This window comes from Perna viridis, chromosome 3, assembly GCF_037379345.1.
Source record: "Perna viridis isolate PV_CMFRI_1.1 ecotype Kerala chromosome 3, ASM3737934v1, whole genome shotgun sequence".
NCBI lineage: Eukaryota > Metazoa > Mollusca > Bivalvia > Mytilida > Mytilidae > Perna > Perna viridis.
Genome location: NC_142447.1, coordinates 36,152,430 through 36,174,097, shown reverse-complemented (window position 1 = coordinate 36,174,097; position 21,668 = coordinate 36,152,430). Strand labels below are relative to the sequence as shown.

The 21,668-nt window shown below is 32.8% G+C and overlaps 1 protein-coding gene across 1 annotated transcript; it reads left to right on the top strand.

Moving 5' to 3' along the window:
* Positions 1-1,490: 1,490 nt before the first annotated feature.
* Positions 1,491-12,527, top strand: LOC148622076 (neuronal acetylcholine receptor subunit alpha-9-like). The gene is made up of 7 exons (XM_088571595.1): positions 1,491-1,887; positions 6,776-6,909; positions 9,124-9,168; positions 9,395-9,501; positions 10,618-11,153; positions 11,406-11,611; positions 11,991-12,527. The coding sequence occupies exons 1-7, from the start codon at positions 1,830-1,832 to the stop codon at positions 12,372-12,374; spliced, it is 1,470 nt and encodes a 489-aa protein (XP_088427721.1). The 5' UTR covers positions 1,491-1,829; the 3' UTR covers positions 12,375-12,527.
* Positions 12,528-21,668: the final 9,141 nt, after the last annotated feature.

The window sequence follows — 21,668 nt, the reverse complement described above, 5'->3', positions numbered from 1 at the left end:
GCATTAAAACCTATGATTTTTCAGCAGTGTATACTTCTATTCCCCATACTCAGTAAAAATCCCGACTAAAATGGTACACCTCGATACAAATATATAATTCTTGGTAGAGATTCCTCATACTTTGTAAGAAATAATCATCTTCCAAATATACAGAGGAAGATGTTTGCAAAATGCTGGAATTTTTAATCATCAACATATTTGTCCAGTATGGTGGACGTGTTTTTCAACAAACGGTCGGCATTCCAATGGCAACAAATTGTGCTCCTCTATTTGCTGACCTATTCCTTCATTCTTATGAGGCTGACTTCATAGCTGATCTAATCCGGAAGAAATTATATCGTTTAGCTAGATCCTTTAATCTCAGTTTCCGCTATATAGATGACGTATTATCTTTAGACAATCCTAACTTCGGGGATTAGATACATCGCATCTACTCCAAAGAACTTGAGATAAAGGATACTACAAAAACTGTGAAGTCAGCCTCATATCTTGACCTACACTTAGAAATCGATGGTAAGGGAAAATTATTGACCAAACTTTACAATAAACGTGATGGCTTTTCATTAAGAATTGTCAACTTTCCTTTCATCTGTGGCAACATCTCTTCAGCACATGCGTATGGAGTCACTCATACGTTATGTCAGAGCTTGTCGAAACTACGCATAGTTTTTGTATCGCGCTTGAATTCTAACAAATAGGCTTCTGGAACAGTGTTATGTTGCTACAAGATTGAAGTCATCACTACAGAAATTTTATGGTCGTCATCATGAACTCGTGGATCGTTATGGTATATCCATCTGCGCCATGAAAACTGATTTATTCAACGTGTCATAGTTTTCCTTCCTCTTTCGTCTACCCCGGACTTGACTTTTATGAGCGAGTGTTTCTAGAAAAGCAGAGAACGCTTACCCTACCGGTGCAACTAGCCCATGCTCCCAGTTTTTAGTGGAGTCCGAGTTGCTCATTCGCTTTGGTTACTTTGTATGTATGATTTTAGCTACTTCGTGTTCTTTTTGTGAATGTCTGTTTTCCATGTTTGGTCTTTGTCCCTGGATTACATTCTTTTGATTACCGCTATAACCTTGGTTCCCTTGATTATTCTTTCACTGATTCGAAAATGTGTAAAACTCTTTTCAAAACAAAACTTTACTAATAACAAGTCTACGTGAACATGTTCTCCTGTTTCTGATAATATTGATTTTTATTGATCATATCATTTAAACAACAGAAAGTCTGCAGGGGAAGAAACATATCTTAACGCAATTATTTCAAACGACTATTACAAACAAAATAAAAAAAGAAATCGATATGATTTTTGTTTATTTTTGTCAACAAAGATTAAATCAATTTTATTATTGAATGAGACTGTTAATCATATGAAGATCACATTGAATGTTTATAGTCCAACGAAAGCTCTTGTTATTCTTTTGGTAGATTAAATAAATGATGCTACTGGGAATATCAAAAATTTCAATATTCATGCTAAGTATTTAGGTAAATGATGGCTTAATTATTCTGCCGATATCTAAGCTTCAATAGCTATCATAGATTAAACGGCACCAGCTTAAATATTTAATGACAAGTTTAATACTGAACATCGCGAAACAAATATCTAATGACTTAAAATCGTTTGATGACACTTGTCACTTGGACCTATAAGCCCAGTGTAAGAACTATGAATACTAAAAGCCACAAGAAAAAAGCTGTTGTAATTATATGATGTAAACGGATCGGATATTTACAAATAACGCTAAATAATATTGACACTGAGTACATTAATTGAAAGAATCTACCATTACAAATACAATTCTGCAGCTTGATGACAAAACATGGAACTTTTTTCTTTAAAGCTACTGGTTTTTACAATAGTGACAATCGCAAATAAAGGTATGAATTTATTAACTACATTAATTGTGTTGTGTTTATCTTTTGGGTTTTTTTTGTATTTTTTTTTTATGTAAGTGTTCTTTCTATTTTCTAATTAAATGTTCTTTATTATTATTTTTGTTAATGCAAAAATATATGAGCAAGTTTATGAATAGAAAACTATTGACCAAACTTTATGACAAACGTGATGACTTTTCATTCAGAATTGTCAAGTTTCCTTTCATATGTGGCAACATCCCTTCAGCACCTGCGTATGGAGTGTTCATATCACAACTCATACGTTATGCCAGAGCTTGCCGAAACTACGCAGACTTTTTGTATCTCACTAGAACTCTAACAAATAGGCTTCTGGAATAGGGTTATTTTGCTACAAGATTGAAGTCATCACTACAGAAGTTTTATGGTCGTCATCATGTATTCGTGGATTGTTATGGTGTATCCACCGCTAAAATAGCAAAAATTAGTACACCGCGAAAATTAGTACGTTTACTCGTGGATCGTTATGGTGTATCCATCTGCACCATGAAAATTGATTTATTCAACGAGTCATAGTTTTCCTTTCCTCGTTTGTCTACCCTGGACTTGACTTTTTATGAGCAACTCGGCGGGTGTTTCTAGAAAAGCAGAGGACGCTTACCCTACCGGTGCACCTGGTCCATGCTCCCAGTTTTTAGTGGAGTCCGAGTTGCTCATTTGCTTTTGTTACTTTGTATGTATGATTTTAGTTACTTTATGTTCTTTGTTGTCATCATTTCATGTTCATTTAATCATCCATTTCATGTTCATCGCCTGAATATAGCTGAAATATTGCTGCTCGGGCGTTAAACCCCAACAATCAATCAATCAATCTTTGTTGTGTATGTCTGTTTTCCATGTTGGGTCTTTGTCCCAGGATTACATTCTTTTGATTACCGCTATAATCTTGGTTCCCTTGATTACTCTTTTAAAAATATATTTTGTAAGCGTCATAGAAGCGACAACAATTCAAAAATAGATTAAAATTTATTTCCGTATTTCTAATACCGCAATATGCCTACAAAAGTGGATACTTTAATTCTAAAATATTAGTCGTTTACATTTAAAACATAACTGTACTGTCGGAGGGAAAGTGTGCACTGGCACTGAGCTAACAGAGAATATTTGCGTCCAACCAGAATTTTAATAGATGATGTTTTGATAATCTTTTTATGTTCTAGAGAACTGTGTTCTAAATATGTATGTAAGCACAGTGAGTTCACTTATATATTTTTTTATTTTAACATATATTTATTTATTACAAGGACTGTTTTCGTTTAAAAAAACTTACCTACAACTTTTAAAAGCTGTACAAAAAATTATTCCATCAAAAAAAAAAAAACATTCAAGTCATTATACTGTGCAAGAATAACCTTAACCAAAGTAACTGTATTTGTTAGGTTTTTTACCATTTCAAAAGGCTCATATTTATTCTATGAAATAAAATGCACTATTTTCTGGGAATTGTTATTATTGTAGTTATTTGATTAATTGAAGTTGAAAATCTGATTTTCATGGATCAGCTTTAACGCCCACTTCCCAAACAAAAAAAAAGAAGAAGAAAGGTAAACACAAATAATCGAAAAACGAATCCTCATAAAATATATTTCCTCTTATTTACACTAAAAGTAGTTTGACGTGTTGCACGTTTATTTTATTTATGATTAAGTAATTTTTCGGATATTGACTAAATATGTCATTCATAACTACCTTCATATGTTAATAAACAACTCATCATTTCAGTTCCTAGTAACTTGTAATTACATTATCAACACTTGTTTAATCAAGAAGAAGTGAGCATAATACATATGTTACAATTTCTCAAATTACTCTATTTTAACATTATAACAAGTATTCGTATTTTTTACTATAATGATATTATTAATACCAGTCAAGCATCTGCAGTAATACTATATGATATCATATATCGTATATAAAAATCAAGAACCATTCAGTACCAAGTTAATAAATTGTATGCAACTACCACTCAAGACATTTATGAAATTAATAACTTATATGAAACTCAAGTTAAGCATTATAACATTAGTAAGAAACCATATTCAAATCCAATTAATAAAATAGTTCTTAGAAAACTCATGAGCTTGAACATAGACTAGTAATAAATCTAATAGGCTTGGTATGAGCCACTTAATAAATCACAATAAACTCACAGCAATAACTCTACACAATTTACTAGTTATGTATGATTTTTGTGTGGTTTATTTGAATTTATTTTTTGTTTGGGGTCATACTCAGTATAGAGAAAAAGTCTAGAAATTAAAGAACAAATCAAACATTTTTTTATTGAAACCTACGAAGAGGACTAGAACAAATATTCTTGTTTTCGTGCATACAAACCACATGTTTTATAGGTAAGGATTTATTCCCACTCTTGAATAGGGTAGTATTTTTACAAGGATTGTACCGTCAGTAAGGTTGCAAATATCATTTGCTATTCAATTTTAACTAAAAGAACCAGTATTTAAACTACAAAAACTGTGAGCAATAATCATTAACTTGATACCCCCACTCCCCCATTTGAAAACACACATCTTTTGACCTTCATATTGATTTGGATCAAAATCTAAATAAGAAGTGCACAATGGAAACATGTCATAAAGGTTCTGTGAAAGTTTCATTCAATTCCAAAAAAATGGTATAGTGGTATAGGAGGATTAACGGATAAGAGATGGGTCCTTCCATGTCATTCATATTCACAAATAAAGAAGTTTATGTTTTGCTAAGTGAAACCTCGGATCGAAATCTAAACCAAAGTAGCATAATGAGATCATGTAATATGAATTCTGTGAAAGTTTCATACAATTCCATTCAGTGGTATAGAAGGAGTAACATATAAGAGGTGTTCCCCCCTATGTCCCCGTATCAACAAATGAAAAAGTCCACGATTTGCTATGTGAAACCTCTAAGTAGATTCAGATTAAAATCTTTAATAGGAGGTGCATCCTGGGAACATATAATCTGAATTCTGTGAGTTTCATTCAATTACATTCATTGGTATAGGAGAAGTAACAGACAAGACCTGGGTTCTTCCATGTCACCATATTCACAAATGAAAAATCTTTGTTTTGCTATGTGACACCCCAAATTGATTCTGATCAAAATCTTCAATAGAAGATCACATTGGGAACATGTCATAAAGATTATGTGAAAGTCTCACTGAAGTAGGAGGTGTGATGGAAAGAAGGAGTGAAAAAATGACAGACCGAAAGATAGACAGACGCCCAGATACCTGTAGGTTTTATGAAAATGACAATTTTAAGCATTAAAAAAAAATAAAAAAAGAAACCTTAACAAAGGTAATGCTAAATATTCAATCGTCGTACAAAACTATATTTAACTGGTAACATTGACAACAATAGGGCTGTACACAATTTGTCCAGCACTTTCAAGTGATGAGTGTAACGGAATGACAATAACATTACAAAGCAACTTTGTTAACATCTTGGACCGTCTGTCGCGTTATCAAACGCAGTCATAATTTGCGAACAGTGTTATATTATTGTTCTCTTCTCTTAGTCAAGACATTTATTTGCACAACGTTAGGTAGTTGATTCATGTATTATAGTGGTTACATTTGTCATGGTTGAAATTTCTAGACATTACAGTTCAAGATAGTCAAAACAATTAAGCATAAGATAAGAAATATAAAATTCCATTGATCGAATTTAGGTATCAATTGTTCCCCTAAAACTATTCATTTTAAAAACTTTCCTTTATTCAGCTTTTACTGAACAAAATATGGACTAACTTTTGATTTTTTTTTCAATAATCATGAATGAAACCTGCATAGTTAAAACAAGAATTTTCCCAAAATAGAATTAATTACATTGGTCATAAATTCTAAAAAGAGCTTGATCATTATTTTGTCTCTAATCATTATGTTTCGTAAAAAATCAATAACAATTTTAATGATAAAATCTCCATATTTTCATTTTCAAGAATTTGATATTTTAATTAAATCATCTTGAATGCGAACAATTCAAAGCAATTCATTTCCCCATAAACAGCAGTGATTTATGAAGAACACGCGGTGGTTAAAGCACTTTAAATTGTGTGAATTCAATCCAAACAATTATAAATAATCTGATTTCTCAGTTATCGAATTCTGATTAAAGACCAATTTTTTGTTATTTGTCTTGGGTTTTGTCGTTGTTTTTATGTTTTTTGTTTGCTGTTTAATTAATTGATTAATTTTGCCTCCCCCTCAAAGTGAATAATAATGACGTAATTGCTATGGTCAGCCTTCCTTACTTAATCAAATTAAATTTTAGTTTTGATTAAGCGTGATTTGCATCTCGACCAGCACTCATGGTTATACCAAACAAAATTTAAGAGATATATTTTTTTATTTTGTATATGTGTAATCCTAACTTAACACCAGATGTAATATATCGAACATTATGTCCGTATTTCTGTCCATACCTCCTTTCCAAAATTTTTCAGTGGATATCATTAAATAGCAGAAATAACCAATCAGATGTCTTATGCAGAACTGTCATATCGCAATGCCATTGTTTTGCACTGACCTTTATAATTTTATCAGTTTTCCTTTCGCAGAACATGAACTTATTATATAGGTTATAATTAAAATAAGATTTTTCATATTTTACCTGAACTTTAGGATTAAAAACTTCTAAAGAGAAAACTTCACTTGTTGAAGCTGGTTATATTTTGTTAAGAGCTGTGTTCGCTATAACTCTAGTTCATTCTTGATTAGATCTCTATTACGTTACAAATTTAATATTTGCAGTTTGATCTGGTTTTGCTCCAAAATGGTCCACCATGAGCATGAAAAAATAAAATAAGCAAACATGCTATAAAATATTGTTTCATCAATCATTTTCTGTTATAGGTAAAGCTGTTGACGTTGACGGACTATTGACTGAACTTTTCAAGAACTACCATAAAGATGTTCGTCCTATTTGTGATGACGGGTCTGTTGTCAATGTTAAAATTGGAATGGCGCTTCGACAGGTTATTGATCTTGTGAGTACAATTTAGTAAAATTAAGCAAATACCGCAGGATTGCAACCCTGTAAAACAGAAGTAAAATGAATTGCATTGCAAAATTCAAATTATTAATAAGTAGTCTTCTATACATATCATGCTTCAGAAAGAAAATGTATTGCAAAATTCAAATCAAATTAAGTGATCTACTATATACATATCATGATTTCCAATTCTGGTGAATATTATTTTTTTTTGTTGGTAATAATACTCTTTAGATTTACATTAAGTTGTAAAAACTATTTTAAACTTGACTACAAAAATTTACAATAAGATATAGTTGAATCATTTAAATACATGTTACATGTATAAGGAAGTAACATTAAAATTATTCCATGACAAATACTTGCTTATCTGATTTTCTTATCGACTACTAACGTGAAATACAAAATTCGCAATGGAAATAATTTCTGCTAATAATGGATTGGGTCCGATGAATAAATACTTTCCTCAAAAAATAAATTTTAAATAAAAAAAGAACAAAAAACATATATATATATTAATTTTAAATTTAATGTGGTCTTATGATAATATTACGAATATAAATCAAAAAGTGTGATATGCTCGGAGTCATATTTGTAAAAAAAAACATTTGTATATAATTGCCGATTAAAAGAGATCTAGGTTAGGAAAATACAAAGGAATGCTGCAGTAAAGGACTTAATACTTAATACTGCAGTAAAGGACTTAATGCTCTAGCAAAGACATATTCAATGCATTAGATATTCACAATTTACCAAAATCGGGTTTTTTGCAGCTGTGAATTTGAAACCGATTAAATCATTTTAAAACTACACATCATAGATTTTCGTATTCTTAATACTATTATGAATTATATGAATAAAAAAATATTATGATCAGGCTTACAATTGGGTTTCTCCGCTTTCTTATGACTTGAACATTTCAAAAAACAAGCTTTTCCTTAAAAGCCTACACCGAAAAAAATTGTCTTCTTGAGGATCTTCGTGTTTGGCCTACTTTAAAGGCCGAAGAAAAAAGGAATTCAAGACCAAACTTGATGACTTTTCATTCCGTATTGTCAATATTTTATTCAATCTTTCGTCTGTGGCAATATCCCTTCAGCACCTGCATATATATGGAGTCTTTATATCACAACTCATACGTTTTGCCACGTTTTATTATGTAAGTGAAATGTAACGAATGTATCCAGCTGCACCACGAGAACCGATGTCTTGACTGTATCACAGTTTTCTTTTCTTTTTTTTTCGTCTACTCGAAAATGGCATTTTGTGAGCAACTCTACGGTTGTTTCTAGAAAAATCAGAGGACGCTTACTCTACCAGAGCACCTGGTCTATGCTCCAAGTTTTAGTGGAGTCCGAGTTACTCATTTAAACTTTTATTTCTTTGTACATGTTATTTTTTTTTATTATTTCATGGTATTTGTTGTGTATGTCTACTTTTCCTGTATAGTCTTTAATCTTGGAATACATATTCGTTTGATTACCGCTCGAATCTTGGTTTCCTTGATTACTCTTTGAAGAAAAACTACGATAAAAGAAGCTATCAAAATACATCAAAAAGTCTAAGAGTAAATCTGCAAAGCTTCCAAAATACATAATACATAACCTAAATGGTGAACATTTTAGGAGAGTTTTGATGGCCAGAAATGTGGATAGACGGACGACTAGATTGGACAATTATTCCCCAATCTTGCAGGGTACAATAATGAGCAAAGGAAATGCATTCAAATGCTGAATTCTGGTTTAGCTATATAGATTCCTTATTGTTCGACAATTAAATGAATAGCATCTATTACATACTATATATAGAAATGGTAAATGTGGCAATGATTTCCGTCATTTGCGTTTTACATTTCGCCTCTCTTAACTTTTGAAAGAGTAATCAAGGGAACCAAGGTTATAGCGGTAATCACAAGAATGTAATCCAGGGACAAAGACCAGACATGGAAAACAGACATACACAACAAAGAACATAAAGTAACTAAAATTATACATACAAAGTAACCAAAGTAAATGAGCAACTCGGACTCCACTAAAAACTGGGAGCATGGACCAGGTGCACCGGTAGGGTAAGCGTCCTCTGCTTTTCTATGAAACGTTTATTCTATGTTTTAAATAATTTTCAGCACCTTTATGTGTCTTGGGTAATACTTACAACTTATGTTCCCCATCATAAAAACCTAATATCTGTGATGTTTCTTTTTTTTTAGAACGAACCTCGTCAGGTATTAGAAATCAATGCATGGATTCGATTGGTAAGTCCTTAATTAAAAGATTTTACGTTTCTACTAATTTTATCTGATAAAGACATATGAAAATTTTGATTAAATACTTCTTAAATAGTACTAAAATTGAAGTCCTATCTGCCCTTTGTCGTATAACCTTAACTACTGTTGGGTAATTACTAAGAAAATAAATGTCCCCTTATCACTTTCAATAACCAAAAGAATTTCACCTACCAACAATTTTCGACAATTTCAGAGATGGCATGACTGTGGATTTAAATGGAATGCTTCAAAGTATGGAATAGACAACATTATTTTGCCTTTCGATAAAATCTGGGTTCCTGATATTACTTTGTATGACAAGTATGTTTCGTTTATGTTATTTTATCTAATTTGGACGGTTCAAACGATAAAATAGAAAGACTTATAATATACCTGGAATATTAATAACAACTGACGGTTAATATTGGTGGTGCTGAAAATGAATTACTAATGATAAAATACGTTCAAGATAAACATGTATAAGATATAATACGAGCATTCGAAATGATTTTACTTTCCGAGACAGTTGAAGATGACAACAATCTTTAAAATCTATCATAGAAAATACTTCAGAAAAAACATCACATTTTAATAAGAAAAGATATCTTCAAATTAGCATCAAATTCACACCTCCTCATACAAATAGTAATGGTTGATGTGCTTGTAGAAAGATCAATACAACACAAAGAGAGCGTTCAAGTATTCGTTCTTTATTACTTCTTCAACGTCTCATGTCGTATCTACTTAAATATATTTTTTTCCTTTACTCATCTCTTTCACAACTCGTCAAGCAAATTTGTCGTGTCGAGAGGAGTGGGTTTGTTCTGGTGAAGAATCGATGATTTCAATTATATCCGTTTAACGCCTTTAATTGCGTTTTTGTTTTGCCACAAAAGACACTGTTTTTTTGTGTTGATACAGTGAACGTTTAAGAAAAGTGTTTCCTCTGCTTATAAAATCGATGATAATTTTTCGAAATTCAATGTTCGGTAGTCATTCAAAATAATGCTCCGTAACCTACTAATTTTCGTCGTTCTGTTTCCATGGATTTTATTACTTTTTTGTCGGGGCCTTTCAGAGCTTACTTATAGGTGTGTTTACCCCTGAAAGTATTTACTAATTTGTATTTAGGTTATACACTGATGAAATTGTTAAGCTTCACCCTATTCGTTTTTCTGTCGTCGAATACAGACCATTCGTACTTAAAACCTGAAAAAAAAACATATTAGGATGGTCCCGGCTAAAACAAATTATTCGGTACCTTGGACCCATGGCAACATGCATCCACTGTGATTCATTGAATCCTATGATATCTAAGCGTTATAAGTACAAGTACTTGTAGGTGTCTTCAGTCTCTGCATTTTTTTCAATATTTTCCGATAATTTGTTTCATGAAATAAATGATTATCTAAGCATTTATTTTTGGCAATCAATCAGCGTCGGAGACACACTGGTTGGACTTAAGGATTACAGACCTACAGTAAAAAGCAACGGCGATGTCATCTACAATTTCCCAACGGTTATAACCAGCATGTGCCCTGTTGATGTGACATACTTCCCGTTTGACACCCAGACATGTGCGCTGAAGTTTGGTTCCTGGGCATATCATGGATTTCATGTCGATGTAACTAATAAGTCAATGAGTGGTGACCTAACTTCATTTGTTCCTAGCGTTGAATGGGCTGTTAGTAAGATACCTGTCGTCCGGAACGTTTTTATTTATGGTTGTTGTCCAGAACCATACCCGGATATAACCTTCCACATTATCTTAGAACGGAAACCATTGTTTTATATGATGAGTTTGATTTTCCCATGCATGCTGATAACAGCTGTTGCCTGTCTTGGATTTTTGCTACCACCAGACTCCGGTGAGAAGGTTTCCCTTGAAATCACCGTACTCCTATCATTGGCTGTATTTCTGTTAGTTGTGTCTGAAACTATGCCGCCTTCATCAGAGAACTTCCCATACATTGGTAAGTTTTGTAGTGTTTATAGTCCAGTAAGCATAATGTTTTAAATTTATTACAGATACTACGAGGACAAAAATATGTGGATACTCACTGAATGTGTATAATTAGCACTCAACTTGCTCTCAAATTCCGTCTGTAAATTTAGCAACACAATAATGTTTATGTGGGTTAGTCGTTTCATATGATATCTTGCTCTACAACAATTATATAATACCAACACTAAAGCGAGTTAATGTACTGAGAATAAAATTTTAGGTGTGTACTTCGCCTGCTCCATGTTGTTGGTATCCTGTTCGTGCCTGATGACTGTTGTAATACTCGGTATGCATTACAAAGGCATGCATGGAAGAGAAATGCCTCAGATTGTCCGAACCATTTTCTTTGACTTCATTGCTGGATTTGTCTGCATGAAAAAAGTACGCCAGAGGGCCCGAAGGTGTTCTACCATACACCCGTCGTCGGTGAGTGTGCTTTTAAGAGATATTTAACATTACGTGTATTTGTATCAAAGACATTGAACTATTTAAATGGTCAAAGAGAAACTAATGTGTTATATATAAATTTCACATGATATCACATTATTTGTTTTCTGGTATAATTGCTATTTGGTTCAGAGTATAACGTATGACTGTAGTAAGACAAAAGTGTTGCGGTTGTTCAAAGTTTACGAATGAAAAGTTGAACGTTATTTTTACAAATGTTTAAACAGATGGAAGGGTGTGTGTAAAAAGAGCGTTTTTTGTTTTTTGTTTTTTGTTTTTTTGTTTGTTTGTTTGTTTGTTTTTTATCTGGTGAAAAGTATTCTGACATAACAGTAACAATGAAAATACTATTTTTCAGCCAATGTACCGCTCACCTATGTTCCTGTACAGTAACGATGGGTACATTCCAAATGGAATTAACCGGGTAAATGGCGGGGGGCGGGAACTGGAAAGCGGACTGTCAATTACAACAATAGTTGACGACTCCATTTCAGAAAAAGAACCAAAGAAAGATGGCAATTATAATGAATCAACCAATTCAGAAATCATATCAGCTCTACAAAAACAATTAAACATCATTAGAAACATTGAGCATAACTTGCAGGACAAGAAGAGAATAGAAGGAATAATAGAAGAATGGCAGCTATTAGCTGTAGTGTTAGATAGGGTGTTCTTGATGTTCTTCTTCATATTTATGGTCATCTCTACATTAGCTATTTTACTCAAGACAACAAGTAATTAGGTGTCTATTTAACTCATCAAGTAATTTGTCTTGTTAAATGAATGAACAATTTATTGTCATTCTATTCAATTGATCAAAACAGTAAGCGAATTAGCTGCGATAGTAAAATGTAAAAAGACCGACTTTTGATTTATAAGTATTGTCATCGAACCTCTGCAGCAGAAATAAATATTTCCAATCAATTTACTTTTACGCACAACATGTTATTCATATGATTTTGTGTTCATCCCCAACGAACACATATGAAAATGTGTTTCATTACACACTAAAAAGCATCTAAATGATGTCTCATTTTAGTTACAATGATAAAATGAAGCTTCTGTGAGTGCCTTATTGGAAAAATAATATAAAAAAGAACGTATACTTACTCATATCCTTAAAATCAAGCAAAAGACTTGTTAATCCCCCGAAAACAATGGACAAAAAAAAAACATTAAAATCTAAGGCAGATATTTTTTTCAATACATCGATTCACAACTGCTTTATAAACGTGAGTTACTCAATTCTCATAACTGGTAACAACTGAAATTATCAGTTTTATTTTATCAACTTTTTGTGCTTACAAAGTAGCCATATTAACAGTCCTATGGGGTTGTAACTTTGGGTTGCAGGTCATAACATTTTTTTCCGAAAGAACAAAGTTTGTGTTGTTTCGAAATTGCAACTACTTCAGCTTTCTACATCCTAGTATAAATAGACATTTTATTTGAACCAAAGTTCTCAATAAAACCAATCAAATACTAAAATATTAGATAACTTTATTTGCGAAACAATTAAATAACCGTTTTGTACATCCTAACTTAGCCAAATGTAGGGTAGTATGGCAATCAAGGACATGTTAAAATCAATATATCACTAAGCTAGAAAACACATTATGAAAATTATAAAAGACAATTGATATTGTACTAGATTTTTTTAAAGATGATAATGAGCTGTCGTCTATTTTTTTACAGTCATGCTGTGCCTACATTTTACACAGAAAACGTCAAAGTGGCTATCATTTGCCAAAAAATGACATTGGCCATACTTCATTTGGAATCGCGTTACATGAAACTATCTTGATAAGTCTTATTTTTCAACTGTTAAACGATTTACTTTTTTTTTTTGTAAAACAGGGTTTTATCAAATTGCAAAGCTAAGATTTTACAACTTAAAAATTCCAGTTGAAACACGATGATGGAATGTGGTATATAATGAACAATTGCCCTCTGTGTAATCAGTGAATTGAAAAGGAATGAGTAATCAAGGAAACCAAGATTCTAGCGGAAATCAAAATCATGTAATCCAGGGACAAAGACTCCAATTTCATTCAATAATCTAAGTGTAAGTCTGTGTAAGAATCAGGCAAAGTGGGAAAAACAGAAACACGCATGTCAAAAAATCACCGATCTGACAATATAATTTCACTCAAGGATGATTCCTCTATTTGAAAAGACCATTATTTGATTTCCGCAAGACTGGATTAGTTCAGAAATTGTTCAATGAAATGTTAGAAAAATGAGGTTTAGGACAAAATTATCTGCCTTTGAAATGCTCATTTTAGTGCATTTCAATGAAATTATAACTCAATTTACCAAAATGATATGGAAAACCTTTTCTGTTTTCTTTATTCTGTTGGTGCAAATAGCCAAATGGCAGTTTCGAAATGGTGGGGGTTTCATGCCATGTTTCACCTACTACCTGATTCTTACAGAGGATTACACTTTCAAAACAAACAGTTTAAAAAAGAACTCGCAAAAAAATTATCCCTTTATTTTGATTGAGCTACAAGGTCAAAATCGTCAATCTCCTTTTGTAAATAAGATTGATTGATGGATTGATTATTGGGGTTTAACATATTTTAGAATTCATACAACAAAGTTTCGGTTTCTAGAAGCTTTCGGACTTTATCGGTTTATAATTAAAACGAGTTGATCCTTATTTCTGACCATGATGTACTGGAATAGCCCAAGGTAGATAACATTTCATCTATTGAATAAGTAATTATGTAGCTTACTCTCTGGTTATTTAAATAGACACATTCACTTAGCAGCTAAACTGCTGAAGGCAGGAGATTTTTTCCTTCATATGGAAAAAAATATCTGTTGGGAGTTTCAGTTATTGACAACTGGAGTGTACTACAACAACAAAAACTCGTGTACTTGTGAAATCGATGTTCAAATAACAAAAACTATTTCCATTTTGTTATAAATTATCTAGCAGTTTATGTTACACGTAAGCATAAATTGAAATGATACACTCTTGATAACATGACTATCCTGTTGCAAATCTGTAACATACTATACTAGTATGTAATAATAGATGTGCTTAAGTGTTTTGTTCAAATTAGCTTTATGTGCATTTCCAGAATCTGTTAATTTTTAATTGTAATTTCAACCTAAACATATAAGGTAACTATAAGCATAACCAGGATTGTATCAGTTCATATATTTGTTCTTTCTCAAATTGTCGACGTCATTAATGTATAATATTCATATATTGGTATATTAAGTAATTTGGTATTTTGACGAGAAGTTGGTAGCCATGTTTTTGTTTAGTCTTAGTATGAAATTCAACAAGTTCTTCATCAGTAAAATATAAACTATTTTCGGAATGACCTGAGTACGTTGACTCAGTCTTGTGGCTTAGAAACTTCACTCATAAAACAGTCCATGGATGACATTCTTCCTGTGATAACTGAAATCGTTAACACCACTGTACCAGAATCATTTCGAAAAGCAATCGTCAGACCACTATTGAAAAACCGGGACTTGCACCGGAAATACTAAAGAATTACCGCCCCGTATCAAACTTAATGTTTGTGTCAAAGATTTTAGAAAAAGGTAGTAGTCGTTCGTCTAGAAACACATTTAAAATCGAATTCGCTGTATGACAAGGTGCAATCACCCTATCGAACTGGCCATTCAAGAGAGATTGCATTATCAAGATTTGACACTCGCACTTGATAAGAACTGTTGAGAAGTGTTATTAATGCTGGATTTATCCACCGCATTCGACACGAAAGACTATCCTATTCTCCTTAGACGGCTGGAACACTCTTTTGGAATTAAAAAATCTGCTTTATCGTCGTTTATTTCGTACTTGAAAGACAGAACACAGTGTGTTGCTATTGGTCTAACGCAATCTGACTCGATCAAGCTGAGCTTTAGTGTTCCGCAAGGATCCGTTTTAAGGCCTATGTTCTATTATATGTTCCCAAACCTACAGGAGAAATCTGCAAACGTCACGGCATGCTTTATCATTGCTACGCGGACGATTCTCAGGTATAATTGGTTATTGAACCATTAGATAATTGGACTGACATTGCCGTATGATTGGAGGACTGTATTTCAGGCATCTGTTCTTGGATGAAAGTCAACTTACTGAAGCTAAACCAAGATAAAGCAGAGCTCATCATATTGTCGCAAAACAATCGAGTGAAAGATCTACAAAAGTGTCAACTTGTTCTCGATGGTAATACAGTGACAGATATTACGTGTGTTAAAAATCTTGGTATTTTTTTAGACAGAACACTTGGTATGGAACATCATATTTCCGCCGTATCTAGATCTTGTTTCAACCAAACCAGAACCATTGGAAAACTTCGGTCTTATATCAATGACAGTGCATGTAAAATACTTGTATGTCCGTTAATTACATCCAGATTGGACTACGGTAATGTACTTTAGTACGGTGTTAATTCTTCTGCACTAGCGAGATTACAAAGAATGCGGCTGCTCGTTTAATAGTATCTCAGAAGAAATATTACAATATCACACCCGTCTTAATTGACTTACATTCGTTACCAATTAAATTCCGCTGTCAGTTAAAACTTTTAGTATGTCTTTAAATCGTTAAGTGATACAGTTCCAGCGTACCTCCAAGACCTGTTGACTGTGTGTAAGCTGTCTAGATCGTTGTGATCCGAAAATACTATTTGACCAGTTAGAGTGGGGAAACGCTCTCGGACCCACGTGGGGTCTGGGAGTAGGCCAGAGCGTCCATAGGGCAGCCGCGCCGCTAGCAGGGTATACTCCGACTTCTTCAGTCAGGTATCCTGAAGGCTGGGATCCGCAACCTTCAACTACTAACAGACATCTACTTACATAATCCCCGCAAGGGGCGGTCGTGGGAGGTCCGCAAGGATAGTCAAGACCGTAAAAACCACAAATCGGTTTAATCTGGTTCCTGGTAACCTGTTGTTTTGATTGAAAACATTGAGGTCATCGCGGTAACGAAAGAGTACGCAATCATATCAAGGGAACCAAGATTCTAGCGGAAGTCACCCTATTATAGAGCAGATCGCATTCAAGCCATTTCGGATGTTGAAAATAAGCCAAAAATCTATGGCAAGCCGTTGTGGAATTTATTCCCCATTTATTGATATTAATAAAAATTTAATAACATGTTAATAAATATTTATCAATATGTGCATAAATGATTTATTGATATCAATAAATAGATGGATAAGTAACATGTTGATAAATCATTTATTGATATAAATAAATTGAACGAATTTTATGTTAATCATGTTAATTCTAGTTCACGTGTTATTATTTAAATTTTATTCCGGATTATGCATGCTGAGCAATATCCAATAAAATAAGCAATTACAAACACTTGTCTGACCTCGATTAAACCACCTTTTGTGTCATCCTGTATATCAACACGTTAATAATTCATCTATTTATTGATATCAATGATTTAATAACATGTTAATAAATATTTATTAACGTGTTGATAAATCGTGCAATTCAAAGATATCAATAATTAATTATTAGCACGTTGATAAATATTTATTAACGGGTTAATAATCATTTATTGATATTAATATTTATTTATTAACATGTGAATAAATATGTTATATTTCTTGATATCAATAAATGACAATTTATTGATATCAATAATTTATCATAAATATCAATAATTTATTTATTGATATCAATAAATAGGTAATAAATTCCACAACGGCTTGCAATAAAAATAAGCGGCAGTGAATATTTGACGATTAGCTATATAGCGACTTTGAAGATTTCAGTCTTTATTTTTTTTTTACTTCTCAATAGAGGTTACTGATTGATTGATTGATTGTTGGGGTTTACCGCCCGAGCAGCAGTATTTCAGCTATATTCAGGCGATGAACATGAAGTGGATGATAAATATGAGTGGCGGATCATGTCAAAATAGGGATATTTCTATCGGCTTACTTTCAACAAGTATCGGCTTACTTTTCAAAAGTACCGGTTTACCGGCCTAGCATGTATAAACAAACTAAACAAATTTAGAAATAATCGTATAGCCCAATGTATCAGCTTTACAATGGTACCAAGAAAATTTCAGTAACACTTACGGTTTTGTGGTAAAAGGGAAAAAATGTACTCCCACCCCGCCGAAAAAACGCTTAAATTGACATATTTTTCAATTTCAAAACCCCTGGGGTATTAATGCTTCAATAAAAATGGCTTTTTTTGCTAGTTTCTGCTTAGTTTATCACAATTTATACTTCTGGGGTTCTTTTGATGAATTTTGGCGATTTTCGTGGTCAGAATTTATCAAAAATGCGAAAAATGAGATTTTCGATTTTTCGGTCAGAAGTCACATAAATTCAACTCTACAAGTTATTACTCAACTAAAACGTCTAAAAAATTGGTATCATTTGATAATTAATTTAATTTTCTACATAGATGAACCACGAAAAAGTAATTTTTAAGAATGGCTTTTCAAAAATTGTTAAAAATAATACGCCTATACCTAGAAAACTGGTCTCAGTATCAAACAGAATTCTAATTCACAGCATACTGATATTGTAGAACTTACATTTTAGGCATTCATGATTAGGGTAATGATGTCCCTAATATATCTGATCAATTTAGGCGTAGATTATCCTTTTGGAGTGACAGTACTTTAAGGATAGGAAAAATGGGAATTTTCAGAACTTTCGAATTTTCTACAATATCACCCGATATTGTCATTTTTTCACAATACTATAGTTTAAACAAGCTTTTGTGTGATATGGTTCATTAATATAGTGTCTTAACTTCAAGAGAAGCCCAAATAATAAATATTTGAACTTTTCCAAGTCAAGCTAGGTGGAAAATTACTACCATTACCCTTGATAAAAATGCCTCAATATGAACTACAATGTTGATTTTTGGCATATAAACGGTACACAATAGACATGTTAGGTACTATTGTTTTAATCATCGATGTATTCCACACACGTCTTCCTATTTCAGGTGCGTATTTTTTCATAAAAGAGGAATTTTCAGAGTTTCATATTTTCTTCAATTTCATCTATAATTGGCAACTTACAATAGAAGTTTTTTTTTTCAAGTCAAATTGGGACACACACATATTCACAAGTGGCGGATCTAGACACCTTTTAAGGTAGGGGTTATAGCGATTGCTTAGTGCCCCCATTAGGTCCCAGGGGCGAAGCCCCCCCCCCTACACCCCGAAGCACCTTGCAGGTATAGAAGGCGTTTTCGTAGAAGAGACGGGGGAGATATACCTAAAATAGTTCTCATAACCTTTCTGCGGTCATTTTCTCGTTGGATTAATCCACGGAGTGTACTAGTATATTAATGCAATATTAAATTCCTGATTAATCAGATAGCCCTTATGTCTGAGATTCCTTTCATGGTTAGACTTTAACAAAAGACGGTGTATAAAATTGAGAAAAAATGTACGAGCGTTATATATTTCAAACCTTTATCTAAGATGTGGCCGATTTCACCATTCTTAGAACTGATATCATAGTCAGTACAGCTTCGGTTTGGAAAGAATCAAAAGATAACGACAAGAAAATAATTATTATAAGCATAGACAGGGAAACAAAGCCCAAAACAACCATGAAATACTACTAAACCTACTGAAATCTCCATAAATGTTTAAAATGAGTGAACATATGCATGGTACATATAAACAGGAATAGAAGTCTTCGGTCTTTCATTAAGCGGAAAATGGCTTCGTCAATATATCAATGTCATTTCTTTGTACGAATGTTGAAGCAGAACATATAAATATATATGCCGCATACATTGACATGAACATAACTAATTGCATTTTGCACTGTCACAATATTGTTGATAACAGACTTCCAAGAAAATTTTCTAAATGAAATAAAAATTACGTTATTCTGGGAGTGTTTAGACTTCAAATTTTATAACGATTAGTGTTGTTCTTATTTGTTTTGGTTTCTTCTTGAATTTATTTTTCGAAGGACTTTGAGTCCTTTGTTGATCGGGATATACCTACGTCAATCGAATAAAGGAATGATACACAGAAAAACGATTTCTTGATCGTCCCTCATTTTTTTACCCCTCTTTTTCTATATATACATTTGCAATGGTGAGGGAGAGCTAAGTTTCTACTTACACGTCACGATCCCGTCAGTACATTATAACATCTTGCCTATGTCTTAATCTTTTGAGTTTGGATCAGTTAGATAATGTAATGCATAAAAATGTAGATCATTTAGCTGAACTAATAGAAAGGAAACATTTTGTTATACCTCGGGATTTCGTTTATTTCCGTTAAATGGTTTTAAGTTTATTCTCTTTTACATATTCAGAATTCATGATTTTCAAGTAACATTTGCATTTAACTTACCTTACTGGGAAGACGAATTACAAGAGATCCCAAGTTTATTTCAACAGTTTCATTTAAAACTGATCTTTTTTAAAATACATATGTTGACACTTGAGCAGGGACTAAAATAAGATGCAGCTTTTTGGTCAGTTGTGCTCGTCGTTCTCGAATATCCTTGTTTTTGACAGATTTCCTCAGCTACATCTTAGATATAAAACAATATACAAAGAAGAGACTTTCCAGTACCTTGTAAGGTCAAGCTCACACCCATATGTTGTATTCAAAGGCTTTATAAAAGGCGAGACTATAATTCGCCACGTTCAGAAACAGAACGAAAACTATAGTCGGCGTCACATAAATAACATACTGTTAAAATCTGAATAAAAATATTTTCTACGACTTTATTGACACCTACCTCGTTTAAATTGTCTTAAATGACTTGCTCATTCGTTTAGCCAAACGGCTTCTCCCTAAACATTGAATCGTTAAATTCCGGTCAGATTTTAATTCTAGGTGCCAATATTTACATTGTAAAAAGTCGGCCATGTTTACAGTGATCGGGTTGCTAGGAGATGTTGTTTACGTTTAAATGGTTTGTCCAAAAACCGAAGAACCCAGAATGCACTTCGGCGTTATTTCGGATATCTCGGATTTATTTTACGCGAACAACGTACAATACCGAGAAGTTGATCAAGCAGACGATTGTCACCGGAGTTCGACGGGAACTTACGAACTTCGTTTGTAAACAAATCGTCCCGTAAAAACCAACATGGCGGATATTAGTATGGGATTTTCCCGTAAGGATTTGTTACACATGATTTAAGCTTATAAGCGACTTGTTTTTGAGAAGCTGTTTGGCTAAACGAATGAGCAAGTCATTTAAGACAATTTAAACGACGGTTGGTGTCAATAAAGTCGTAGAAAATATTTTTATTCAAATTTTAACAGTATGTTATTTATGTGACGCCGAGTATAGTATTAATTGTATTGGACACCAATACAGATCCTATTGTCACAGGAGAATCCCAAAATCAGCTTTTTACGGCTATAGGAATTATTTAGTTTGTTTGTTTGTTTTTTTCTTTAAAAAATTCTCGACCTGCAGCCATTTTCAAAATTTTAAATTTTGCTGATCGGAAGTTCTTTTAAACCAAATATCAAGTCTCTACATTTTTTCTCTCCATTTTTTTTTTTATTATTTTTCATGTCTTTAAACGGTGACCAGGTTTGAAATTTCAAAATGTTTGGGAACATTTATATATGGTCCCTATTTCTGTGCCAAGTTTGGTTTAAATTCATTCAGCCGTTTCAGAGGAGTTCCGCGGACAAAAGTAACAGACTATGCCAAGTAAAGTTGGAACAAAAACAACTTGTTACCCCGCTACGTTTAGGGAGCATAATTAACCGTGTAGACGTATTGGTGCATTCAAAAACTTTCAAAAGTAGATACCGAAATTTAGACATTTGAAAAATCATACTTGAAAACTTCTGAGACTCGTATGTTAAAGTAATGATGTATTACAGTGAAATCATTAATAGAAAACAATAAGAACCTTTTACTGAATGCAGGTTTAAAATATTTAAAGAGAGCGATAATGAAACACATTGGAACTTACTCCAATATATAATCAAAAATGCATTTTGGTCTTTTGTAGTCTATAGCTAAAGTAAAAAGTTACAAGAAATTCTTACAGAAATATAAAAAGAAATGCAGCTAGATACACC

Bases quoted from the DNA above. Each gene is read 5' to 3' on its own strand.
- LOC148622076 (XM_088571595.1), top strand. From the start codon at position 1,830: ATGGAACTTTTTTCTTTAAAGCTACTGGTTTTTACAATAGTGACAATC. The intron at 6,910-9,123 runs GTGAGTACAATT...CTTTTTTTTTAG, and splicing joins TTCGACAGGTTATTGATCTT to AACGAACCTCGTCAGGTATT. The intron at 9,169-9,394 runs GTAAGTCCTTAA...CGACAATTTCAG, and splicing joins TCAATGCATGGATTCGATTG to AGATGGCATGACTGTGGATT.